Source organism: Ursus arctos, unplaced genomic scaffold (assembly GCF_023065955.2).
Source record: "Ursus arctos isolate Adak ecotype North America unplaced genomic scaffold, UrsArc2.0 scaffold_6, whole genome shotgun sequence".
NCBI lineage: Eukaryota > Metazoa > Chordata > Mammalia > Carnivora > Ursidae > Ursus > Ursus arctos.
In genome coordinates, this window is record NW_026623078.1 from 24,551,151 (window position 1) to 24,578,929 (window position 27,779).

The window sequence follows — 27,779 nt, forward strand, 5'->3', positions numbered from 1 at the left end:
GTGTATAGACATGCAGCTGATTTTTGTGTGTTACCTTTGTATCTTGGCATTGCTGAATTTGTTTCAATAACAGGTATTTTTTGTGTGTGGAATCTTTAGAATTTTCTGTATGTAAGATTATATCATCAACGAACAGAAATTTACTTCTTACATTCCAATTTGGATGCCTTTTACTTATTTTGCTATCCTAATTGCTCTGGCTAGAACTTCCTGTACTATGTTCAGTAAAAGTAGTGAAAGTGGGTATTTTTGCCTTCTTCCTGATCTTAGAAGAAAAGCTTTCAGTCTCAAATATGGCATTTATTATGTTGAGGTAGTGTCCTTTTATTTCTATTTATAGAAATAAATCCCCCCTTCACCATGGTGTTTAATTCTTTTAATAGGCCTTTGAATTTGGCTTGCTAGTATTTTGTTGAGAATTTTTATGTTAGTGGTTACAAGGAATATTGGTCTGTAGTTTTCTTGTAGCATCTTTTGTCTGGTTTGGAGATCAGTGTAATGGCTTCCCAGCATGTTAGGATGTCTTCCCTCCTCTTCAAGTTTTTGGAAAAGTTTGAGGAGGATTGGTGTTAGTTTTTCTTTAAGTGTTTGGTAGAATTTACCATTGAAGCTGTCAGGGCCATAGCTTTACTCTGTCAGGAAATTTTTGATTAGTGATTCAGTTTCCTTACTAGTTAATAGGTCTTTCCAGACTTTCTGTTTCTTTATGGTTTAGTCTTATATCTTAATAATATTAAGTCTCCAATCCGTGAATGTGGAACGTCTTTAAAATTATTTGGGGTTTTTAAATTTCTTCCAAAAGAAATTTAAAAAATTTAAAAAATTTAAAAATTTTGTAACTTATTTAACTTCTGTTTAATTTATTCCAAAGTATTTAAATACTCTTTGGTATTATGAATGGAATTGTTCTCTTGATTTCATTTCCGTCTTATTCATGCTAGTTTGTAGAAATACAATTTCTACATACAATTTCTTTATGATCTTGTATCCTGCAACTTTGCTGAACTCTTATTTTTAACAGTTTTTAGTGGATTTCTTAGCATTCTCTGTATGCATGATTATGTCGTCAGTAAATGAGGATAATTTTATTTCTTCCTTTACAATCTTATGCCTTTTATTTCTTTTTCTTCCTTAGTTGTCTTGCTTAGAACTTGCAGTACAGTGTTGAATAGATATTATGAGAGTGGATATGTTTATCTTGTTATGATCTTAAGTGGAAGGCATTTATAACCATTAAGTGTGATGCTAGTAATAGTTTTTTTGTAATTGCCTTTATCAGCTTGAGGAAGTTTCCTTCTGTTCTTTGTTGATTGTTGTGTTCAGCATTTTCACATATTTCAACATATTTCTAAATTAGAAGTTAAATTTTGCTGGATGCTTTTTCTGCATTTATTGAGATGCTTCAGAGGTTTTTGTTCTTTTTTCTGTTAATATGGTGTATTATATTGATAAGTTCAGATAATAAATCAACCTTGAATTCCTGTGATGAATCCCACTTGGTCATGAAGTATAATCCTTATTATGTGTTGCTGGATTATTCAGTTTGCTAATTTTTTTGTTGAGGATTTTTGCCTCTATGAGTGATATTAGTCTTTGGTTTTGTTTTTATGTCTGATTTTTTTTTTTAAGATTTTATTTATTTGAGAGAGAGCATGAGTGAGGGGAGGGAGAGGGACGAGGGGGAAAGAATGTTAAGCAGACTGTGAGCTCAATGTGGAGCCCCATGGGGGGCCTGATCCCACAATTCTGAGATCACGACCTGAGCTGAAGCCCGAGTTGGACGCTCCAACTGACTGAGCCACCCAGGTGCCCCTTCATGTCTGATTGTGGTATCAGAATAGTAATAGCCTAATAGAATTAGTTGGAAGTGTTCCTCCATTTTCTGTTACTTTGGAGTTTGTGAAAGACTGTTGCTAGTTCTTTCATTGTAGTAGAATTAACCAGGAAATTAGTTGGCTCTTGTCTTTCCTTTGTGGGTAGTTTTTTAAATTACTGATTCAGTGTCTTGCCATTAGTTTATTTAAAATTTTTTCTTGTGTCTGTTTTGGTAGTTTGTATCTTTCTAGGAATTTACCTATGTCATCAAGATGATCTAATTTGTTGGCATTGTATTGTTCATAGTATTCCCTTACAGTCTAATTTTTATAAGGTCAATAGTGATATTCCTTCTTTTATTCCTGATTTCAATATTTAGTCCTTTTTTTGGGGGGGGGTCATTCTAGCTAAACCATGTCAGTTTTGTTGATCTTTTTAAAGAATTAACTATTGATTTAGCTGATTTTCTCTCTTATGCTTCTAATTTCCATTTCATTTATTTCTGCTCTGATCTTTTTTGTTTTGTTCATTTTGCTTACTTTGTGTTCAATTTGCTCTTAAATTTTCTAGTTTTTGAATGTGGGAGGTTAGGTTATTGATTTGGTGTCTTCTCTTTTAATATTTGTATTTATAACTATAAATTCTCCTCTGAGTACTATTTTAGCTGCATCCCTGACATTTTGTATGTTGTCTCTTTATTTTCATTCATCTCAAAGTATTTTTCAGTTTCTCTTTTGATGTCTTCATTGATCTGTTGGTTACTTTAGAGTGTGTTTAATTTCCACACAATTGTGAATTTCTCAAATTTTCTTTTCTTATTCATTTCTAGTATAATTCTTTTGCAGTTGGAGAAAATACTTTGTATGATTTTAGTCCTTTTAAATTTAATGAGGCTTGTTTTATGACCTAACATATGGTCTGTGCTGGAGAATTCTGTATATACTTGAGAAGACTGTACATTGTCCTGTTGTTGAGTGGATCATTCCATCAATGTGTCTTAGATCTAGTTGGCTTGTAGTATTGTTTATTTTCTGTATTTCCTTGTTGATCTTCTGTTCAGTTGTTCAGTTGTCCTATTATTAGAAGTGAAGTATTAAAGTCTATATTATTTTTGATTTGTCTGTTTCTCTTTTCAGTTGTTTTTGATCTCTGAGTGTTTTGTGTTTGTGTTGGGGAATGTTCAGTACAGTACTCCAGCAGTTTTCATCTCTGCTTTAGCCTTTACTTCCTTCTAGCACAGAGCCTCAATACCAGCCAGAAGTGAGAGATCAGGGTGTTCTCACAGCTTTTCTGGATATCTGTGTAACTCTGCATATGCATGTGGCTATCTAGATTCACAGGAATATGTTAGTTTTTCAAGCCCCTATGGATATGTTTTTCCGTGATTTTTCTTCTGATTTTTTTTTGGGGGGGTGTCAGGCTTTTGTTTGCCCCAGTGGTTTCGCTGCCACAAATAACTGTAATGTTGAACAATTGTTGCTGATTGTTTTCTACAAACACTGCATGTTGAGAATATTTATATTGAGCAAGCTCTAAGTATGTGTTAAATGAAGGCAGGCTTTAAGAATGGAGCTTTTCCAGGGAGCTGCCAGATAGGTCAAAAGTGACATTTTCCTAGAGATTGGCTGCTTGGGGAACTCCAAACTCTACAGTTCCAGTGGCAGTGGGCTGCTGGTTTTTACAGCTGCCATTTGTGGCAGGCTGTTGGATTTTAAGGTTTCAGTAGAGCTAGGCAGAAGTTGAATGGGAAGGGACAGGTTCACATTTCATAAAGATTATTGTTCTTAATGAAAGTTTTTTTTTTTTTTTAAAGATTTTATTTATTCATTTGACAGAGAGAGACAGCCAGTGAGAGAGGGAACACAAGCAGGCGGAGTGGGAGAGGAAGAAGCAGGCTCCTAGTGGAGGAGCCTGATGTGGGGCTTGATCCCAGAACGCTGGGATCACGCCCTGAGCCGAAGGCAGACACTTAACGACTGCGCCACCCAGGCGCCCCTTAATGAAAGTTTTTATTTTTTATTTATTTTTTTAATTTATTTTTTAATTCTTTAAAACTCTTCTTGGATTGTTTCAAGCCCTTCATTAATTTTCAGAATTATAAAAAAGTTGATTTCGGCAATTTTTAACGGTGTTTTCAATACTTAAATGAACTAGCAGATTTTCGGAGGTCCCTACTTTGCCATTGTGGAAGTGTTTCCCAGTTTTATTTTTATTTATTTTTATTTATTTTATTTTTTTTAATGATTTTTTATTATATTATGTTAGTCACCATACAGTACATCCCTGGTTTCTGATGTAAGGCTCGATGATTCATTAGTTGCGTATAACACCCAGTGCACCATGCAATACGTGCCCTCCTTACTACCCATCACTGGTCTGTCCCATTCCCCCACCCCCCTCCCCTCTGAGGCCCTCAGTTTGTTTCTCATAGTCCATAGTCTCTCATGCTTCATTCCCCCTTCTGATTACCCCCCTTTCTTTATCCCTTTCTTCCCTTACTGATCATCCTAGTTCTTATGTTCCATAGATGAGAGAAATCATATGATAGTTGTCTTTCTCTGCTTGACTTATTTCACTTAGCATTATCTCCTCCAGTGCCGTCCATTTTGCAGCAAATGTTGAGAACTCGTTCTTTCTGATAGCTGAGTAATATTCCATTGTATATATGGACCACAACTTCTTAATCCAGTCATCTGTTGAAGGGCATCTCGGCTCCTTCCACGATTTAGCTATTGTGGACATTGCTGCTATGAACATTGAGGTGCATATGGCCTTTCTCTTCACTACGTCTGTATCTTTGGGGTAAACACCCAGTAGTGCAATGGCTGGATCATAGGGTAGCTCAATTTTTAACTTTTTAAGGGACCTCCACACTGTTTTCCACAGTGGCTGTACCAACTTGCATTCCCACCAACAATGTAGGAGGGATCCCCTTTCTCCACATCCTCTCCAACAATTGTTGTCTCTTGCCTTGTCTATTTTTGCCATTCTAACTGGCGTAAGGTGGTATCTCAGTGTGGTTTTGATTTGAATTTCCCTGATGGCTAATGATTTTGAACATTTTTTCATGTGTCTGTTAGCCATTTGTATGTCTTCATTGGAAAAGTGTCTTTTCATATCTTCTGCCCATTTTTTGATTTGTTTATTTGTTTCTCGGGTATTGAGTTTGAGAAGTTCTTTGTAGATCTTGGATACCAGTCCTTTATCTGTAGTGTCATTTGCAAATATCTTCTCCCATTCCGTGGGCTGCCTCTTAGTTTTTTTGACTGTTTCCTTGGCTGTGCAGAAGCTTTTTATTTTGATGAAGTCCCATAAGTTCATTTTATCTTTTGTTTCTCTTGCCTTTGGGGATGTGTCATGAAAAAGGTTGCTTTGGCCGATGTCGTAGAGGTTACTGCCTATGTTCTCCTCTAGGATTTTGATGGATTCCTGTCTCACATCGAGGTCTTTCATCCATTTGGAGTTTATTTTTGTGTATGGTGTGAGAGAGTGGTCAAGTTTCATTCTTTTGCATGTAGCTGTCCAATTTTCCCAGCACCATTTATTGAAGAGACTGTCTTTTTCCCACCGGATGCTTTTTCCTGCTTTATCAAATATTAGTTGCCCAAAGAGCCGAGTGTCCATTTCTGGGTTCTCTATTCTGTTCCATTGGTCTATGTGTCTGTTTTTGTGCCAGTACCATGCTGTCTTTGTGATCACAGCTTTGTAGTACAGCTCGAAATCCGGCATTGTGATGCCCCCAGCTTTGTTTTTCCTTTTCAACAGTTCCTTGGAGATTCGGGGCCTTTTCTGTTTCCATACAAATTTAAGGATTATTTGTTCCAGTTCTTTGAAAAATGTCCTTGGTATTTTGATCGGGATAGCATTTAAAGTGTAGATTGCTCTGGGTAGCATGGACATTTTAACTATGTTAATTCTTCCGATCTATGAGCATGGAATATCTTTCCATCTTTTTATGTCTTCCTCAATGTCTTTCAAGAGTGATTTATAGTTTCTAGAATATAGGTCCTTTACGTCTCTAGTTAAGTTAATTCCAAGGTAACGTATGGTTTCTGGTGCTATTGTAAATGGGATGGATTCCCTAATTTCTCTTTCTTCGGTCTCGTTATTCGTGTATAGAAATGCAACTGATTCTGAGCATTGATTTTGTATCTGCCACATTACTGAATTGCTCTATAACTTCTAATAGTTTGGGAGTGGCTTCTTTTGGGTTTTCCATATAGAGTATCATGTCATCTGCGAAGAGAGACATTTTGACTTCTTCTTTGCCGATTTGAATACCTTTGATCCCTTTTTGTTGTCTGATTGCTGTTGCAAGGGCTTCTAGTACTATGTTGAATAATAGTGGCGAGAGTGGGCATCCTTGTCGAATTCCTGATCTTAAGGGAAAGGCTTCCAGCTTTTCCCCATTGAGAATAATATTTGCAGTAGGCTTTTCATAGATGGCTTTTATGAGATTGAGAAATGTATCCTCTATTCCTACACTCTGAAGGGTTTTAATCAGGAAAGGATGCTGTATTTTGTCAAATGCTTTTTTGGCATCAATTGAGAGGATCATATGGTTCGTGAGTCTTTCCTTGTTGATACGATGTATCACGCTGATTGATTTGCGAATATTGAACCACGCTTGCATCCCAGGTATGAATCCCACTTGATCTGTTTCCCAGTTTTAGAACACTCATCTCTGTAGGATCCCTCATGCGCATTTACTGTTAGTTGTGAGTCCTGTCCCCAGTGTAGTTGTTTTTTAAGTTGTCCTTTTTTCTGTTATGTTTTTCTTAATGCCACATTACAAAGTGTAAAATTGTGATGTAATAATAACAACAGTAAAATAGTGGAATTACCTCCTTTATTTCTTACAAACTATTTCTTAATGTATTTATTTATTTCTAAGCATTTTAACCTAATTAGAGGTGGAAGGAACCTGTGATCTGTTAACTTTTTTGGTGTATATGTGATCTGTCTTCTTCCCAGTGTTTTATTTCTTTAACACAGCTTAATTCATAGATAAAAATGGTATAGGAAAGGGGCTTGTAAGTCTGCCATTCAGTCCCCAAAACTGTATTCACTGATTGATGATTTGTCCTTAGAATTTTAATTGTCCAAATTGGGTATACATTTACTAAAACAATAATAGTCATAATAGCAGCAATTTCAGTTTACTGAGTAGTGTGTGCTGTTGTCATGTCATTATATATGAGCATTATATCTATCAATATCTGCAACTGAAGAAATTGAAACTCAGCTATATAAAGTGACTTCCCTAAGTCCTCAGTCAATAAGCAGTTAAGGTAGAAATCTAAAGTAGTTTTGTCTGGCTTCAAAGCCTTAACTCTTTGCCACACTTTAGAAAACTTAACAAAATTACACTGTAATGATTTGTGATAACAGAAGAGGTTATATTTATTTTGTAAACCAGTGTTTGCCACCTATACAAAGTACTGTCTTTTTGTTGAACAGGGCTACTCAGGTCCAAATTAAAGAACTTTAGAGCTGAATAGGATGTTTGTGATTTCTTAACGTGAAGTGTGTAGGTTTCAGAGAGGGTGTATAAATCTATTGAAATATTATGTGCATAACTTTTGTGTATACACACACACACACACATATATATGTTTCTGCAATGAAAGTAGATAGTTTTTAATCTCATTCTCAAAGGAAATGTCACAGATTCCCTTCTCAAAGATTAGGAGATAACACTGACGGGCATCTGTGGCTACACTGAAGACCAAATTATCTTCTGTGACTTTGACAGTATCATCCACTTCTCCAGTTTTGATATTGGCATTGTCCTTAATAACCACTTTGTCACATTCATTTTTTGTATGTCAGTAAATTTGACTATGTCATCTATATGGTGCACTTCATGGTCTGGATGATTTCTAAGTAGTAAGAGCTCTGGATCACCAGAGGAAGATGGAAAAAAAGGAAGGAAGAGAGGAAGAGGAGCCTTCATTTGCTCAGGAATCACTGCTCCAACTTCACCCAACACTTAGAACCATCTTTGGCACAATTTCCATCCCAGGTCTTGTAAGCAGGGCAGGGTTTTAGAGATTCTTCTAGTCTTAAGCCATCAGTATCATCAGTGAAATCTATAATGACTCATTGAAAAAAGGAAAAAAAGTGTCTGTAAATTTATGTGTTTTTTTCTTCTATTTTTTGAATGTTGATAAAATATTAAATAGTCTTAGCTTTGCTGAATACAAAATCAATATATAAAAAGCAGTTGCAGGAAAGGGCAATTTCTTAAAAAGTTCAAGATGCTTATCAGATATTACTTGAATTGTCCTCCGAGGTATATATTTAAGAGGAATGTAAATATATGTATACACAAAGACTTGTATGTGAATCTTCTTAACAGTGTTATTCATAATACTTCTAAGTATGAACATTTAAAATGTCCATAAATGAATAAACAAAATGCATTACATCCATATAAATGAAATACTATTCAGCCATAGAAAGGAATGAATTCTTTTTTTTTAAATTTTTTTATTTAAATTCAATTTAGTTAACATGTGGTGTATTAGTAGTTCCAGGGGTAGAATTTAGTGATTCATCAGTTGCATATAACACCTCAGTGCTCATTACATCAAGTGGCCTCCTTAATGCCTGTCACCTATTTATTTCATCTGCCTACCCACCCCCCCTCCAGCAACACTCAATTTGTTTCCTATGGTTAACAGTCTCTTATGGTTTGCCTCCCTCTCTGTTTTCCTCTTATTTTATTTTTCCTTCCCTTCCCCTATGTTCATTTGTTTTGTTTCTTAAATTCCATATATGAGTGAGAGCATATGGTATTTGTCTTTCTCTGACTGACTTATTTTACTTAACATAATACACTCGAGTCCCATCCACATTATTGCAAATGGCAAGATTTCATTCTTTTTGATGGCTGAGCAATATTCCAGTGTGTGTGTGTGTGTGTGTGTGTGTGTGTGTGTGTGTGTTTGTACACGTATGTGTATACACCACATTTTCTTTATCCATTCTTCTGTTGATGAATATCTGGGCTCTTTCCATAGTTTGGCTATTGTGGACATTGCTGCTATAAACATTGGGGTGCAGATGCCCCTTTGGGTCACCATGTTTGTATCCTCTGGATAAATACCTAGTAGTGCAATTGCTGGCTCGTAGGGTAGTTCTATTTTTAACTTCTTGAGGAACTTCCATAATGTTTTCTGGAGTGGCTGTATCAGTTTGCATTCCCCTTTCTCTACATTCTCACCAACATCTGATGTTTCCTGACTTGTTAATTTTAGCCATTCTGACTGGTGTGAGGTGGTGTCTCCTTGTGGTTTTGATTTCTATTTCTCTGCTGCTGCGTGATGTGGAGCATTTTTTCATGGGTTTGTTGGCCATTTGGATGTCTTCTTTGGAGAAGTGTCTATTCATGTCTTCTGCCCATTTCTTGACTGGATTTTTTTTTTGGTTTTCTTTGGGGGGGGGTGTTGAGTTTGATAAGTTCTTTTAGATTTTGGAATTTATAGCCAGTTTGTTTTGAGAGATTGGCCTTAAATAAGTCCTTTCAACCTTCTTTATTCATTTGCACATGCAGAGCCCCCTTGTTCTTATAAAGTCTGACAGGGATGCCTGGGTGGCTCAGTTGGTTAAGCATCTGCCTTCGGCTCAGGTCATGATCCCAGAGTTTTGGGATCAAGTCCCACGTCGGGCTCCTTGCTCAGCAGGGAGCCTACTTCTTCCTCCGCCTGCTGCTCCCCTTGTTTTTGTGCTCCTCCCCGCCGACAAATAAATAAAACCTTTAAAAGAAGAAAAAGTCTAACATCTTTTAGGAACCATTTGCTTTGGCTCTCCTCATCTTTCCTTTTCTTTTTTAAAATTTTTTTTGGGGGAAAGTGGAGAGGGAGAGAGAGAGAGAGAAAGAATCTTCAGCAGACTCCACACCTAGCTCAGGGCTTGGTCTCATGACCCTGAGATCATGACCTGAGCCGAAATCAAGAGTTGGACATTTAATCAACTGAGCCACCCAGGCGCCCCATCCTCATCTTTCCCTTTATCCTCTCATGATCCAGGGTGACAGTATACATAAACATATCTGTTTATCCTAAAAAAAGATTGTAAATAAATTGGATAAGTTAAATACACAAAAGGAACTCATTATTTGAAGTGATGATGTTTTGAGAAGCCTCTTGTAGTCTCTTTAATAATTATAGTTCTATTATAAAACTTATATTTGAGTTTATCTTTTGTAATTCAGATTTTTAAATGTATTGCTTTCTTCAGAGTGGCTGCATTCCTGTATTTAAAACAAATAGCACTTTTTTGCTTGTGATTTATATAACCATAATATGTTTTAAATTTTTCCTTTTTTGATTCCTTGCAAGTTTTTCAAAAATTTGAGTTTTATTTGGGACAGTCAGACTTTTTACTGTAATTTTATTTTTGAAATGGCTAAGAAGTTATTACATTATATTAGAGTACATTTATTAAGTAACTTATTAGTTATGATATTGGGAGACTTTACCATATTGTTATTTCTCTTCATTCAGAAAAGTACATAAGTCATATATATATATACAGCTTGTTGTGTTATCACCAAGTTTTTATCTGCATGTATCTGCCACGTAGGGCAAGAAATAGATCTAATAAATTTGAAAGTTCCATTAATTGTGAAACAGAGACCGTAGAGAGAGCTTAGTAAGGGGACATTTACTTAAGGATTTCTCTTTGACCTACAGAGAAATACTTTTCCGTGTTTTTAAATCTACTTAAATGCTATGCTATTTCAGAATAGTGTTGTATTCTTGCTTTGTCATAGATGGATTAAAATTATTGTGTACTTGATATAGGAATATGGTTGGACAGAATGAACTGAAAATTACAAGTGATCGAGCAATAAATTCAGGATTGTTTTTTGAAGATAAACCAAAGCCTTCAAGACAGTCACTTCAGTCTTACCAAGAAGCTTTGCAGCAACAGGTATTCATTCATTCATTCATTCATTCATTCATTCAGTATTGAACATTTTTTGTTATCACAGTGGTTCCTTTGAGCTCAGGTTGGTGGAGGAGATAACAATACCAGTCATTTATATTTCAATATGATAAATTTTGATGCAGATAGATTAGAATGCTATTGGAAGCGTAGGATAAGAAGCAGTTAGGAGGGCTTCATGTATTGTTGATACTTGAACTGCATGTTATACAATGAATAGATTTTAAATTCCTGGCATATTCAGGGAAGTGTTGATTGTGCTGGATTGTGAAAGATTAACTAATAAGGAATTTTCATTTTCATCCTGTTATGAAGAGCCTAAGGGAAGAAAGTTTAAGACAGAAAGTGAAAGGAATAGTTGATATGAATACCTTTAAGTTTTAGGAGGGTAGTTGTGATATATATGATTGGTAAAGAGATGTAGCAGAGAAACCTTTCAGTAGACTATTGAGGCAGTCCAGACAGGAGGTAATGAGGCCCTGACCAGATGGGGAAGATAGGAGGACATTTAGAAGACAACTCTGGGATTTATTGATAGGACTTAAATATAGGGAGTGAGAAAACAGAGAGCTTGAAGATGATTCTGAATATTGTCTACATGAATAATGAGGCTGTGAATATGAACTAAGAGAAAAAAGAAGTAGAACACTTTTAGGGAGGAGGATAATGGATTCTATTGTAGTTTGTAATATTTAAAGAGAGTTTACTTAATGTATGGGGTTTTTTGGGGAGTATCCATTTGTCTGAGAGGATTCTGGGACTCTGGGTAGGTATATGTCCATCTGAAGTACTTTTCTATAAAATTCTAGTTGGATTTCTTCTAAAGCTCTTTTTGTTCAATTTTTACATCGGCAACCTCCTTGAAAATGGATTTTTTTAAACTGTAGAATTACAACTGTATTTTTTGGATGGTAGGTTTCTACAAATAAAAGATTGAATTTATATATCTGTTTTCAAATGAGCATATTAAAAGCACTGCTGACAAAACTACATTTCCTAACTCCAGAATTTTATTTCATGTATGTGATGCCTTCTTGGCCTTGATGGAATGGTTGCTTAAATTTTCCATGCATTAGTTATGATTTTTATGTGTGTATATGTGGTTATGATTTTAAAAGTAACTTTCCAAAATGTAGATACTTTTTCATTGCCTATTCATATGTTCCTAGAGACCAAACCTGTACTATACTTGATGATGATAAGACTGTTCTGTATGCTTTCATAAAGTTGTACTTAAATAGCCCAGAATTCTCCAAATAGCTTTAAACCTTCAACCTCTTGAATTCTGGGAATGGAGTTTGCCCAGGGTAGAGTAGGTCTGGTGAGATGAGGAGAGTAGTTTGTGGCTGGCCAGGTCCTGTAAAAGGATAGATGGAAAAGGAAAGTAGGGAGATACTATTGGTCCTCATGCAACTGGTGAGGTTAGGGAAGGAGTGGCTCAGGTAGGAGTTGGCGGGAAGGAAGAATTGGTTTGGTCCCAGCTGGCATCGATGGCTGGAAAGCACTCTAGTAGCAATGATGTGAGCGACCCACAGCTATTTATTATAGCCAAGGAAGTGTTTTTAAATTGGGTATTCCATAGATTTGTGATTTCAAATTTTATAGTGAAGCAGATTGTAAAAACAACAACAACAAAAAAAACCCACTCCAGTTTTTTTCTCTAATAAGAAAAATAAAAATTGATATTAAGACTAAACTTTTTGTATCAGAATACTTGTCAGCACTAATGTTTCTTAATATTACCAAGATTCGGGAAAGAGAAGAAAGAAGGAAGAGAGAACGTGAAGAAAAAGAAGAATATGAAGCTAAATTAGAAGCTGAAATGAGAAGTTACAACCCCTGGGGGAAAGGTGGAGGTGGTGCTCCTCTGAGAGATGCAAAAGGAAATCTGATAAGTATGTTATTTCCATTGATCTGTTGTTTTTAAAAGAAACTGAACTATTTTTAAATTTTTAAAAGAATGGGGGGGTAGAAGAAGTGGGAATCATAGCCTATAAGGCAAGGTCTCTTTTTGTCTAGCTCAATGCAAAAGAGATATTTTGTAATACATATAATAACAGGTTAGAAAGTCTTTTTTCTTTGGAGTACTATTCATTTAATTTTGTTACATGTTTTTCATCCTCTAATGATAATTCAATTGCAGAGGAAAGCTCATGTTAGTTGGCAGGTTTTTACCTAAACTAGTAGTTAGATTTTTAAAAAAACATTCTGGTAAAAATAACAAAACTCTTATTAAAAAATTTTTTTAGCTAGTAAGACATATTTAAAATAAGTGATCTGAAATAGTTGTGGGATGCAGTATTTCATATGTGCCATATACCTGCACAGTGCAAGGACGCCATTGAAAAAGAAAGACCTGATCTCAGAAACTTTCTGGCAGGTTACAGAATCATATTGATTTGTCTATAAATTATGTACTCTCAAAAATGTTTGATCTAGAGGGTTGCCTGGGTCTCTCAGTCAGTTAAGCATCTGACTCTTGATTTCAGCTAGGTCATGATCTCAGGTTTGTGAGATCGAGCCCTACCCTGGGCTCTGCTGGGTGTGGAGTCTGCTTAAGATTCTCTCTCTCTCTTCCTTTCCCTCTGCCTGACCCCCCTGCGCTCCCTATCTTTCACATGCTCTCTCTCCCTCTCTTAAAAAAAAAAAAAAAGTTTGATCTAGAAACTACAACAGCCAGCACTTTGAAAAAAAAGAGGTCTTATAAAACTTGATATATATATACTGGGATGGTCTCTTAAGATTAGCTTTTAGATAAGAATAAAAATAGACAAAGATAGGTTTTTGAAAATTTTTTTTTATTAGAAATGAGAAATGAATAATAGAAACCCATTAAATGATAAGAATGATTTCATTTTGTTCTTCAGGTATTACACATTATTATAGGGGTAGTTGAGGGATGTAGTCAGAATACTTTCTGGATATTGAGTTATTAGGAGTTCTTTAATATTATGCTTTTGCTTCTTTGTTAAAGATGGCTTTTTAAAAAGATGTATTTGAGATCCACTTAAATTACTAAGATAACTCTTTTCTTCCCAAAAGATTTGTTCCTTTCCTGTCTTCACCTCATACTTTGCTCACGGTTTTTAAGACTGGAACTCTTACTCTTTTTACAGATGAGGTGATTTTAGTGATACATAGATAAATATTTTTTATTTTAAAAGTTAACTGTTTATTTGAATATATGTTAAAACACTAGTTTTTCATTTAAGGATAGTGCTATAACATTTTCTTTTAAAGTACAGGTATTAGTTCAGGCATTTAACAAAAAGTGCTTTAACAACCCACCCCTAATTATCAGAGGCTTGAGGCTTAAGGTTTAAGGCAGTAAAAGTTACTTCTCACTTACGTCACATTCTGATGCTGTTTGGGTGGTTCTCCTCCAAGAGGTGACTGAGGAATCCAGGGCTCTTCTCTTGTGTCATTCCTCCACTTTGAAACCCTTCACTTCTAGCAGCCGTAAAGGGTTCAGTGGTGGGAGAATGAGTTGAGAGTTTTGTGGGGGGCTCTGGCCTAGAAGTGGAGGGAATATTGCTTTGTCTTTGCTCCAATATTCAAACCTAATTATAAGGAGACCTAATTATAGTGCCTAGGAGGAGGATGTGAGATTGATAAGCATCTAGTTAAGTCTTTGCTGCAGTGAATTTAAATAGTGAATTGATAGAAACATAGTAGTTACTAGGAAGGAGGTGCTTAAATGACTGAAACTTTGGTAAACACTGGAATAGAGTAATTTCCTAGGACTTTCAAGCTTGCCTCTAAGATTATTTCCAGTTCACACAATTATGTTGTTCTGTATGTGTTTAGTTGGTGGAAGGGAGTAGGATAAATGTGGGTTATTGAATTATAAAATACTGTTTTAGAATTGTTTGGTTTAATAGTAATGAAGCAAACTTTTCTGTGTTTTTCATTTTTAGTGGTAAGTAATATTTACTTTGCTTATTTAATGCTACAGTCATGCCATGTGATAGAAAAGTATACTATTTTATCAGAAACAGTGGAACTCTTTTTTTAATGGTATTTTCAAAGCAAGTAAACTCAACTGTTAAGGGGTATCAGTTTATTTGTGACTGATCTATTTTAGAGAGGGAGGGAAGGAGGAGAATGTAATTTTTCTATTATATTTGAAACACGTAGTGAAGATCTGTATTCTGCTTTACTTCGTGTAATGACTAAGATCATATAACTTCTGTGCTTTCTGTTGGCCAACTTTAATTTGATTGCTGGCTTTTCTAGTTACTCCAGTTTTATCTTTGATCTTTTATTACAAAGAAATTAAGGAAATATAATGTTCATCCTTATCTTACTCTCTAGGGATGATCTCCATAAGGGGAAGTAGTTATTAATAAATATTAAAATCTATTACCCCAGGGGTGCCTGGGTGGCTCAGTTGTTAAGCGTCTGCCTTCAGCTCAAATCATGATCCCAGGGTCCTGGGATCGAGCCCCATATCGTGCTCCTTGCTCAGTGGGGAACCTGCTTCTCCCTCTCCCACTCCTCTTGCTTGTGTTTGCCCTCTAGCTGCCCCTCTCTCTGTCAAATAAATAAACAAAATCTTTTTAAAAAAAATCTATCACCCATATAACTGGAAAAGCATTAACCCTTTTTTTTTGCATCAACCCTTTTAAAATATCTCTCATTTTTATTATTTGTACGACACTTAAAATGTTTCTTTTCTTAGCTCTTTATTCATTAAAGTTCTTTTTTCAAGTTTCCATTGAAAAAAAAAACTATGTTCTAATGACTTTCAGTGGGTAAATGAATAAACAGACTGTGGTACATTCATACCATGGGTTGCTATCTAGCAACTAAAAGAATGAACTATTGATGCACATAATAACTTGAAAGACTCTTCAAAGAAATTATGCTAAGTGAAGAAGCCCATTTCTAATGGGGACATACATGTATACTCTTAATATGATTATAGGGATGGTGATGTTACATGAATCAATCATATGTTAAAATTCTTAAAAACTACTCCAAAAAAAATCAATAAAAATTTAAAAATACTTAACCAATTTGAAAGATAGCAAAAGTATTTCATAGTTCTAACTGATTAATAGTGAGATTAAACATTTTTCATATATATTTGATTAAGTATTTGTATTTCTTTTATGTATTGTATTTGTCCCATTTAGATTTATGTTTGTTTTTATGTTGATTATTGAGACACAATTTGCATATGACAAAATTCACCCTTTTTTAAGTTTATTATTCAATGAGTTTTGACAGCTGATTCCAGCGGCCAATGCCACAATCAAGATATAGAACATTTCCAATTTGTCCAACACTGTACCCTTGCTAACCTCTGATCTGCGTTCTGACACAATAGTATTGCCTTTTGTGTTTTTTTTTCTTAGTTTTAATGATTTACCCATATTGTTGTACATGTCTATAGTTTACTTTTTATTACTGAATAGGATTCTACTATGTGGAGGTACCATAAGTGTTTATCCTTTTACCAGTTGATGGATATTTAGCTTGTTTAAAATTTAAGGCTGTTCTAAATAAAGCTGTTATAAACATTTACCTTCAGGTCTTTATGTGCACGTAAATTTTCATTTTTCTTGGGTAAATGTATAGGAATGGAATTCCTGGGACGTATAGTAAGTAAGTGTATATTGAACTTTGTAAACAACTGCTAGACCATTTTCCAAAGTGGTTGTGCCATTTTGCATTCTTATCAGCAAAGCACAAGATTTCTGGTTGCCTTACATCCTCATCAGCCCTCGTATTTAACCTTTCTATTGAGTAGGTAGGATATCTCACCGTGTGTGTTTTTTTAAACTTTTTATTTTGAAATAAATCAAGACTTAGACAAGAGTTGCAAAGATATAGAGTGTACCCTTCACCTAGCTTCCCATGATGTTAACATCTTCCACGACCTAGTACAGTGTCCCAAATGAGAAATTAAAATTTTAATTTAATGAGATCTCATTTCCCATGCCACACAATTTATCCCTTTAAAATATACAATTCAGAGGTGCCTGGGAGACTCAGTCGTTAAGCGTCTGCCTTCGGCTCAGGGCGTGATCCCAGGGTCCTGGGATCGAGCCCCACATCGGGCTCCCTGCTCTGCTGGGAGCCTGCTTCTTCCTCTCCCACTCCCCCTGCTTGTGTTCCCTCTCTAGCTGGCTGTCTCTCTCTGTCAAATAAATAAATAAAATCTTAAAAAAAAATAAAATAAGAAAATATACAATTCAGGGATGCCTGGGTGGCTCTGTCGGTTGAGCGTCTGCCTTTAGCTTGGGTCATGATACTGGGGTCCTGTGATCGAGTCCCATATTGGGCTCCTTGCTTGGCAGGGAGCCTGCTTCTCCCTCTGCTTGCCGCTCCCCCTACTTGTACTCTCTCTTTCTCTCTGACAAATAAATAAATAAAAATCTTTAAAGAAAATAAAATATACAATTTAGCAGTTTTTAGTATATTCACAGAGTTGTGCTACAGTCACACAATTTTAGAACATTTTATACATTGAATTGCCTCGATACGCTTGTTGAAAATCAATTGACCATAAAATTATTTGTGATTATTATTATTATTATTATTATTATTATTATTGATCTAGAGGTTTGTCCTTATGCCCATACCACACTCTCTTGATTACTGTAGCTTTGTAGTAAGTTTTGAAATTGAGAAGTGTGAGTCTTCCAACTTTGTTCTTCTTTTTCAAGATTGTTTTTTCTACTCGACCTCCCTCCCTTGCGTTTTCATATAAATTTTACTATCAGTTTGTCAACCTCAGCAAAAAAGTGTGGTGGGATTTTCACTGGGATTGCATTTACAAAAAGATCAGTTTGGGACAGCCAGCATCTTAACTATATTAAGTCTTTTGATCCATGAGTGTGGAATATTTATCTACTTATTACTCCTAGTTAACATCTTTTAGCAATATTTTGCAGTTTTTGGATACTGTAATATATTTTGTTAATTATATCCATAAGTATTTCATGTGTTTTAATGCTATTTTAAATGGTAAATGATACTTTTAAAAATTTCTGTAGCCATTTTTTCATTGCTAGTGTATGGAAATAGTTGATTTTTCTATGTTCTTGCTTAACTCACTAGTTTTAGTAGTTTTTTTTTTTTTTTTTGGTAGGTTCTTTGGGATTTTTTAATGTAGACAATCATGTTATCTGCAAACAGTTTTACTTCTTCCTTTCCAGTCTGATTGCCTTTTAGTTATTTTGGTTGTGTTTTGCACTTGTTTGGAATTCCAGTAAAATGCTTAGAAATCATTAGAATAGATAGTCTTGTCTTTTCCGATTTTAGGTGGAAAGCATTCAGTCTTTTCACCATTCATTGTAATGTTGGCTGTAGGTTTTTCGTAGATTTTTTTTTTTTTTTTAATCAGGTCTAGGATGTTCTCTTCTATTCCTGCTCATACTTTTCACATGAGTATATGTTGAATTTTGTCAAGTGCTTTTCTACATCTTTTGAAATGATAATTTCATCTTTCTTACTCTATTGATACATGGTGAATTACATTGACTAATTTTTTTTTTAAAGATTTTATTTATTAGAGAGAGCACAAGTAGGCAGTGCAGCAGGCAGAGGGGGAGGAAGAAGCAGACTCCCTGCTGAGCAGGGAGCCCGACTCAGGGCTCCATCCCAGGACCCTGGGATCATGACCTGAGCCGAAGGCAGACACTTACCCAACTGAGCCACCGAGGCGCCCCACATTGACTAATTTTTAAAATATTGAGCTGCTCTTTCATCCTGGCATCAACCCTAGTTAGTCATATTTTGTTTTTTTCTTATTTTTTATTGTAGGATTTGATTTGCTGGTATTTAGTTAGGGATCTTTGCATCTAGACTCATAAGTGATATTCGTCTGTTTTTCTTATAATGTTGTCTGGTTTTGGTATCAGGATGTTGCTGGCTTTACAGATATGAGTTGGTAAAAGTTTCCTCTTTTGTTGCTAGAATTTACCAGTGAAGCCATTCTGGCTGGAAATTTTCTTTTGGAAAAGTTTTTAAACCATGAATTATCTGTAAACAGTTTTACTTCTTCCTTATGTCTTTAGTACATAAAGACATCAGTTTATTTCTTCTTGTGTGAACTTTTGTGGTTTGAATCATTAAAGGAATTTATCCATTTTATCTAAGTTCTTGAATTTATTGGCATAAAATTGTTCACGGTATTTTATTCTTTAATGTTTGTCTATAGGATCTACAGTGATAGTTTCTCTTTTATTCCTGATATTTGTAATTTGTTTATTCTTTTTTTCTTAGCCAGTCTTGCTGGAGGTTTATTCATTTTATTATCTTTTCATAGAACCAGTTCTGGTTTTTCATTAATTTTTCTCTGTTGTTTTTCTCTTCATGTTTCATTTATTTTTGCTCTCATCTTGTCTGTTTTCTTCTTTTAGTTTGCTTTGTACTTAATTTTCTTTTTGTTTTCTCAGTGTGCAAGCTTAGATTATGATTTGATTTCTTTTCTAATATATGCATTTTATTTTATTTTTAAAGATTTTATTTATTTATTTGACAGAGACAGAGACAGCCAGTGAGAGAGGGAACACAAGCAGGGGGAGTGGGAGAGGAAGAAGCAGGCTCATAGTGGAGGAGCCCGATGTGGGGCTCGATCCCAGAACGCCGGGATCACGCCCTGAGCCGAAGGCAGACGCTTAACCGCTGTACCACCCAGGCACCCCTAATATATGCATTTAAAAATGTTATAAATTTCCTTTTGAGTACTGCTTTAACTGTAGCACAAATTTGGTATGGTGTTTTCATTTTCATTCAGTTTTTCTAATTTTGTGATTTTTCTTCGACCCATTAATTATTTAGACATGAGTTCTTGAAATTTCCATATTTTTGGGTATTTTCCAGGTAACTTTCTTCTATTCACTTCTAATGTATGTTCTCTTTTGTTCAGAGAATATACTTTTTGTTATTTTAATATTTTTAAGTTCATAAGATTTATTTTATGGACCACCAGTTAGATTTTTATTTGTTGTAGAGACTGTGATCTTTATAAGGTAAGTATGTATATTTTAATTTTGAAATATGTGTTATTAGTCAAATTAGGATTGGAAATTTTCTTTTGCTCTCTGAATTGACTTATAGAAGAGTTTGTGTATCAGTCATGATTGCTGAATAATCTTGGGCCTATAGAAATATTTTCAGCCATTTTCTTTAAAATGTTTTGGTATTTTCCATCAAACAACAACTAACTTATAAAATTAATTTTACGGGGCACTGGGGTGGCTGGTCAGTTGAGTGTCTGACTCTTGATTTCTGCTTAGGTCATGATATCAGGGTTTTGGGATCGAACTTCATCATGATATCAGGGTTGTGGGATCGAGCCCCGTGGTGGGCTCTGTGCTCAGATGGGAGTCGGCTTCTCTCTTTCTCTCTCTCCCTCTGCCCCTCTCCCAGATCATGCACATGCACACTTGCTTTCCCTCTCTCTAAAATAAATAAATAAATCAGTAAATCTTTAAAAAAAAAATTAACTTTAATTTCAAAGTATTTAGGTTTATAAAAAAGGATAATAAAATAAGGAGTGAAAAAAATTTAAGTATTGTTTACCTGTAGCTATCACATAATTTAGTCCTGGTTAGACAGATAAATTGTTCAGAGAGTAGAACTATTCTCACATTCATTAATCTGTAATATTTTCTTTTGTTATTCTGTTCTTTGTAGAATTATTCTGTAGCTAGCAATTTTATTACTATTTATTATTATTTTTTAATAGTAATTTTTTATTATGTTAGTCACCATACAGTACATCCCAAGTTTTTGATGTAAAGTTCCATGATTCATTACTTGCGTATAACACCCAGTGCACCATGCAATACGTGTCTTCCTTAATACCCATCACCGGCCTATCCCAATCCCCCACCCCCCTCCCCTCTAAAGCCCTCAGTTTGTTTCCCAGAATCCAGAGTCTCTCATGGTTCATTCCCCTTTCTGTTTACCCCCTCTTCCTTCTTCCCTTTCTTCTCCTACCGATCTTCCTACTTCTTATGTTCCATAAATGAGTGAAACCATATGACAATTGTCTTTCTCTGCTTGACTTATTTCACTTAGCATAAGCTCCTCCAGTCCCGTCCAAGTTGCTGCAAATGTTGTGAAATCGTTCCTTTTGATGGCTGAGTAATATTCCATTGTATATATGGACCACATCTTCTTAATCCAGTCATCTGTTGAAGGGCATCTCGGCTCCTTTCACAATTTAGCTACTGTGGACAATGCTGCTATGAACATTGGGGTGCATATGGCCCTTCTCTTCACTATATCTTTATCTTTGGGGTAAATACCCAGTAGTGCAATTGCTGGATCATAGGGTAGCTCAATTTTTAACTTTTTAAGGGACCTCCACACTGTTTTCCAAAGTGGCTGTACCAACTTGCATTCCCACCGACAATGTAAGAGGGATCCCCTTTCTCCACATCCTCTCCAACATTTGTTGTTTCCTGCCTTGTCAATTTTTGCCATTCTAACTGGCATAGGGTGGTATCTCAGTGTGGTTTTGATTTGAATTTCCCTGATGGCTAATGATTTTGAACATTTTTTCATGTGTCTGTTAGCCATTTCTATGTCTTCATTGGAAAAGTGTCTTTTCATATCTTCTGCCCATTTTTTGATTTGATTGTTTCCCATATATTGAGTTTGAGAAGTTCTTTGTAGATCTTGGATACCAGTCTTTTACCTGTAGTGTCATTTGCAAATATATTCTCCCATTCCGTGGACTGCGTCTTAGTTTTTTTGACTGTTTCCTTGGCTGTGCAAAAGCTTTTTATCTTGATGAAGCCTCACAAGTTCATTTTTTCTTTTGTTTCTCTTGCCTTTGGAGATGTGTCATGAAAAAAGTTGCTGTGGTCGATGTCAAAGAGGTTACGGCCTATGCTCTCCTCTAGGGTTTTGATGGATTCCTGTCTCACATCGAGGACTTTCATCCATTTGGAGTTTATCTTTGTGTATGGTGTGAGAGAGTGGTCAGATTTCATTCTTTTGCATGTAGCTGTCCAATTTTCCCAGCACCATTTATTGAAGAGACTTTTTTCCACCAGATGTTTTTTCCTGCTTTGTCAAAGATGAGTTGCCCAAAGAGCCGAGGGTCCATTTCTGGGTTCTCTATTCTGTTCCATTGGTCTATGTGTTTGTTTTTGTGCCAGTACCATGCTGTCTTTTGGTCGCAGCGTTATAGCTTGAAATCTGGCAACGGGATGCCCCCAGCTTTGTTTTTCCTTTTCAACACTTCCTTGGCGATTCGGGGCCTTTTCTGGTTCCACACATATTTAAGGGCTGTTTGTTCCCATTCTTTGAAAAATGTCATTGGTATTTTGATCGGGATGGCGTTGAAAGTGTAGATTGCCCTGGGTAGCATAGACATTTTAACTATGTTTATTCTTCTGATCTATGAGCATGGAATATTTTTCCATCTTTTGTGTCGTCTTCAATGTCTTTCAAGAGTGATTTGTAGTTTCTAGAATATAGATCCTTTACGTCTCTGGTTAAGTTAATTCCAAGATAACATATGATTTTTGGTGCTATTGTAGCTAGAATTTTATATTAAATGATATGATGGTATGCATTTGAAATGAAGGCCATTTTTCTTTTCTTTTCTTTTCTTTTTTAAAAAGATTTTATTTATTCGACAGAGAGAGACAGCCAGCGATAGAGGGAATACAAGCAGGGGGAGTGGGAGAGGAAGAAGCAGGCTCATAGCGGAAGAGCCTGATGTGGGGCTCGATCCCATAACACCGGGATCACGCCCTGAGCCGAAGGCAGATGCTTAACCGCTGTGCCACCCAGGCACTCCTGAAGGCCATTTTTCAGTCACATCTTTGCAATTGGCAAATTATGCTCTTCACCAAAGTGCCTTTTTTAATTTTGATTTTTAGCTGATTCCAAACCTTTTATTTTACCACCTCACAGAAAGATAGACAAGGAGTGACTGCTTGATTGATAGTGTTTTTCCATGAAATAGCAATATGGACTTGTCTTGATTGCTTAATCTGAAAGTCTTAAATAATTATGTACTCTGCTGACATCAGTTTTCTTTTTACATAAACACTTTGACTTATCTAATTGAGAAGACTCTGTATAATCGCAACAGTAAAGTAAAACATGTTCATTTTGAAGCTTATACTAGTGTTTGTTTACTTATAGGACATTTATCTCTTAATTTATGGTTTGTGTAAGTGAATATCAAAATGAGATTGCATTCCCTGAGCATTCGTTAGTTTGGTAACAGAGCTCTGGTTATCATCTTGCAAGGAGTGAGCTTGATCTATACTATGCTATACTCTTGTAATAGAAAATGGAAGAATACTGTATGTATTGTTATTCATAGTGACTTCTCATTTATATAGAGTGATCTTATGCTGGTCTAGTGAATTTTGGATGATGAGATAGTGATTTCCCATTTGAGTTCTTTTGTGTAATTTGGTGACTTTTTAGGGACCACAGCTGTTAGTTCAAGACCTTAAGTTTATCATCATCTTTCTCTTTTCATTTGCCTCCCATATCCAGATAGATCCCAGGATTTGGTGATGATTGCAAGAGTACCTAACTAATTTTTCCTTACCAATTCTTGGCAGTTGGCAGTTCTTTTCGTAATTAGTTTCTCTGTGATTTCAGCTAGTCCCTTATCCCAGTTGTTTTGTGGAGAAGAACTAGTTTTATTTTGTTTTAGCTTTAGAGTTCTGTAGTCATTCAAGTGTCTTTTTAAGATTGACTTGTTTGACCTGATTCTTTGTGCTCAGATTTTTGTGATGTGTGTGTAGTATCTACTGCTGTGTTACAAATTACCCAACGTGTAATGTTTTAATATAACAAACATTCATTATCTTGTGCTTCTGTGAGTCAGTAATTTGTGAATGGGTTAGCTGGGTGTTTCTGTCTCAGGGTATTTCATGAGTTTGGGGTCCAAAATGTCAGCCAGGACTATAGTCGTATGAAGGCTTGACTGGAACTGGAGAATCCGTTTTCAATATGGCTCCTTCACATGGCTCAGGAAATCTCTGTTCCTTGCCAGATAGTCCCTCCTTCTTTTATGTAGTAGATTTGGAAGTCAGATGCATCATCCTGCAATATCCTATTCATAGGAAATGAGTTACTAACTCTGGCTTATGCTTAAAGGGAGGGGAATTGAACTCCATATTTTAAGGGAGGACCATCAAAAGAGTTTATGGATATATTTTAAAACTCTGCACTACATGATTATATTTTTTCATTATGAATGCTAATGAAGTTGGGTAAATTTCGCTATGACTTGTTTTGAATTGTTGCTGTTTGTTCTGTATTAAAGAGATTCCAACTTCTTAAGTAACATAGATATGAATATAGTTTTTATGGTTTATCAAAGATCTGACATTCTTAAGGTCTCTACTGATTTTGAGTTTATTTTATAAGGTTATTTTTTGAAAATCTTACAAGTTTTAATAATTTCTATTTTCAGGACACCAAGATGCCATTGAATTATTCCAACTCTGTCCTATTGTTTTCTCTGTGATTCTCTACTTTAAGAAAATGTATTAAGCATACTAATTACAAAAATGTATTTGTTGAAATAAATGGCTTATTTTTCCCTCTCAGCTGATTTGAATAGGATGCACAGACAAAATATAGATGCCTACCATAACCCAGATGCAAGAACATATGAAGATAAAAGGGCTGTTCTATCTCTAGACCAAAATTTAGCCACCTCAAATGCTGAGAACCTAGAAGATTCTACAAATAAAAACTCAGGTTTTTAATCACATTCTATTTTTTTTGTTTGTTTACATTTCTAAAGTTGTTCAGTAACATTTCTCTTCTCTTGCCTGACAAAGGTCGTATTGTGATTTTTGAGAACTTGGTTACACTGAGTCAGGAAGCATAACATGGTATTCATGTTATTTACAATACCTTTTCTTAAGTATTTTGAAAAAAGTGAATAGGGAAATATACTTTGCTTCTTAATACTATGTTTTTCTTCTCAGCTTTATAACTTATGTATACTTTAGCTGCTGCTAAAATTTTTATTTTGCTGGTGGGAGGACTTTCTTAAAATCCTAAATAGTCTCTTTACACATAAACAGACAAATAGTCTCTCTTGCTTCTTATACCCATAACTTTTTGAATTAGTGAAAATGCATCAGATGTGATATGATATTGTACCAATAAATTGCTTATTTTTGTTTTACTTTATTTTTATTTTGTTAATTTTATTTTTTTCTTATTTTGTAATCATTTGCCCTCCCCTTGTAAAACCACAAAGGTCAAAGAAATGAAGTTATTTTTTTTTAAAAAGTTTAATTCGATATCTGGTCACATCTCCCTTTCTTAAGCAATATCTTTGATTTGCTATCAAACAACATCCTTTAATTAAAGGTTCTAGAAATAGGAAATTATTCAGTAGCTTTCTTTATGACTTGGCAGGGAAAGTTATCATCTTTCTTTATCAAGCATATATGAAAGTATGTACATATTTTAAAATCAAAGGAAGTTTAAAGGATATATCTATCACCTTTCACTATATTTTGATGCCTGTAAAAGTAACCATTTATTTACTACAAATTCTGCTTTTGTACTTCCATTAAAGTTTTGATTTTAGACTGGTAAAGACCTTTATGTTAGAAAGTCCTTCTAAAATATTCCTGACTGATCATATAGTCTTCAAAAAATTTTTAAAATTTTTAACCCATATGACTGCCTGGCCAAACAGGGCAGATTAAATAGGGAGCTATGATTAGAATCACCAGCCTTTCATCTTTCACGCCTTTGATGGTAGTGCTAATCTCTATGCTCTTTTTGAACATTTTAGGAGATGTGCTACTTGTCATTTCCGCAGACAGCCTGTACCACTGCTGGATCTGTAATTACGAGAAAGTGCTTTCTTACTTTGATCCACAAGAGATTTTTACCTAGTGGATCCACTCTTCATTTTTGGAGCACTAAAACTGAATTTTAAAATTTTTATCTAATTATTAATTTAGCTTCCACTCTTTGTAAATTCATTGTGCAGTAAAAACACCTTTCATTTTATTGAAGGAAATTTTGACTTCTTTTTGATATATCATTATTTTTCTCTTCATTTGTTTCTTCTAGTAGTCTGTCTTGAGATCCCAGTTCTACATACTTTTTCTTACCCTTTTCTGCCACATCTGGTATTGTTTGAAGTTCTGTCTTCACCCGGAACTTTCTCTATCATATTAATAACGACTTAGGCAACTAGCTCTGCTTATCAAGCAAAAACACTGGAAAAAAATCAAGTTTCTGTGACCCTTTCCCAAGAAAGCACACAAGCTTGATGACTGAATATGCACAGCAGAATTTACTGCCTGTTACCTTTCTGTATACTGCCAGGGTTTGGTGCTGGTATTGTGGGTAGGGTGCTTTCGTTTAAGAAATCATACAAAATTATAAAATGCTAAAATTTCCCTTTTTTGTGTGTATTGAAGTTCCCTAATGATTAACCTAAAATAGACTTTCTGAATGCAAGAAACTATCTAGTCACCTAATTTGTTGCTGTGCTAGCATATATATGTGTGTGTGTGTGTGTGTGTGTGCTTACATATGTATATGTATGTTTACACATACATATACACGTGGCATTTAATATTTTAAAGGCCTTAGGGAACCTGAATATATCTGAAAATATAAAAAAGTGTGCTTAAAAGTTTTCTCTTCATTAGGCCTATTTGAGGACTTTCCTAAAGTTCATTGTTTTTCTTTTACTTTATGGTTCTAGGATGAAGAACCATATTTACGAAGTCCATATTAATTTGACTTAAACTTAGTGTTTAGCTTATTACGATGCCTAGATACATTTCCATGGGTTTAGAGCATGTGTTTCCCTATGATTTTATTTTTGAAATTTATTTTTTAAAAACCTTACATTTAAAAACTTAATTTTGTTTTGCTAATCCACCTTTTCATTATAACATTTTAATGTTTATTGATTTGACTTTCTCCTGATCTATTCAAATAAGCATTAGTAAATTTAAACACAAAGGCAAAATAGGACTAAATGGCAGCTAAACTGCAAAGCATGAGTGAGAGAAAGAAATGCTTTAGATCGATGGTATAAAGACTGAGTCAGTAACTAAAAAATAATATAAAAAGTTATGTGAGACTTAAATTTAAATATATTTTTCCTGCATTTAAGGAGAGACTCCTGGGGTATAATTATTTTTCAGGTTGCCTTAATGAAATCATTTAATCCTTCCCCAGAGTGTATAATTCTATTTATAGGAACACATAGCATATTTTTATTGTTCATGTTTATATCCCATTACTTTGATAGAATTTTTAAATAAAAATTATTGTACTGATAAAAGTATCATTCTAATTTGGAAAAATATTTTCAGAGCTGGCTTTCTAATCTATCATAAATGATAGATGAAAAGACTTTTGGAATTACTGATTTTCTAAAATAAATTTTTTAATATATATATACACACACTAGATTTTAATATATAATTAAGCATATTCTTAAGAAAAGGGTGTTTACATAAGAACTTAAATGTACTTTTTTCTCTCTATAAATTTTACTTTAAGTCTTTGCTGCAGTTAAAATTGTTTAGGCTATTACCTTTTGTTTCCTTGGTGTCTTTTCAGATTTAGACATAGTAGATTTTTCAACTACCTTTTTTTGTTTCACCATTTTTCTTCCTCTCATTACTTTTCATCTGGTCTTCAGATTCTAATCCCAGCCTTCCTCTTCTGATTTTTGACCTCTGGACTTCTGTAGTTAGCACATTTATTCACAATATGGATTTATTAGCAAACTTTATTCTGTAACCTTTGTATTTTCTAACCATTGAGTAATGGTATGTTTTTGCAAAATTTCTCTTTCAAGGTTATGTGCAAACACAGAGCTCTCCTTTTGCTCGGGGAAATATATTTTGTGAGCCTCCAACTGAACTTCAGATTAAACAGCAAGAATTATACAAGAATTTTCTTCGTTTTCAGGTGAAGTGCTTATTTTATCATAGTTTGAAAGTTTTGTTAGAATTGTAATAAATTAAACTTGCAAAGATTTTATTCATAGGATAAAGAATAAATTCTAA

The 27,779-nt window shown here is 34.8% G+C and overlaps 1 protein-coding gene across 7 annotated transcripts in view; it reads left to right on the forward strand.

Annotated features, from left to right (window-relative positions):
• The window catches only part of CSPP1 (centrosome and spindle pole associated protein 1), a 332,365-nt gene that overhangs the window by 79,767 nt on the left and 224,819 nt on the right, over window positions 1-27,779 (forward strand). For 6 of the 7 annotated variants that reach the window (XM_057308135.1, XM_057308136.1, XM_057308139.1 and 3 more), the window contains 4 exons: window positions 10,626-10,755; window positions 12,518-12,665; window positions 24,322-24,474; window positions 27,569-27,681. In XM_057308135.1, coding sequence (XP_057164118.1) covers window positions 10,626-10,755; window positions 12,518-12,665; window positions 24,322-24,474; window positions 27,569-27,681 — 544 coding nt within the window. The remainder of the gene's footprint in view (window positions 1-10,625; window positions 10,756-12,517; window positions 12,666-24,321; window positions 24,475-27,568; window positions 27,682-27,779) is intronic. The other variant, XM_057308138.1, reaches the window with a different exon arrangement.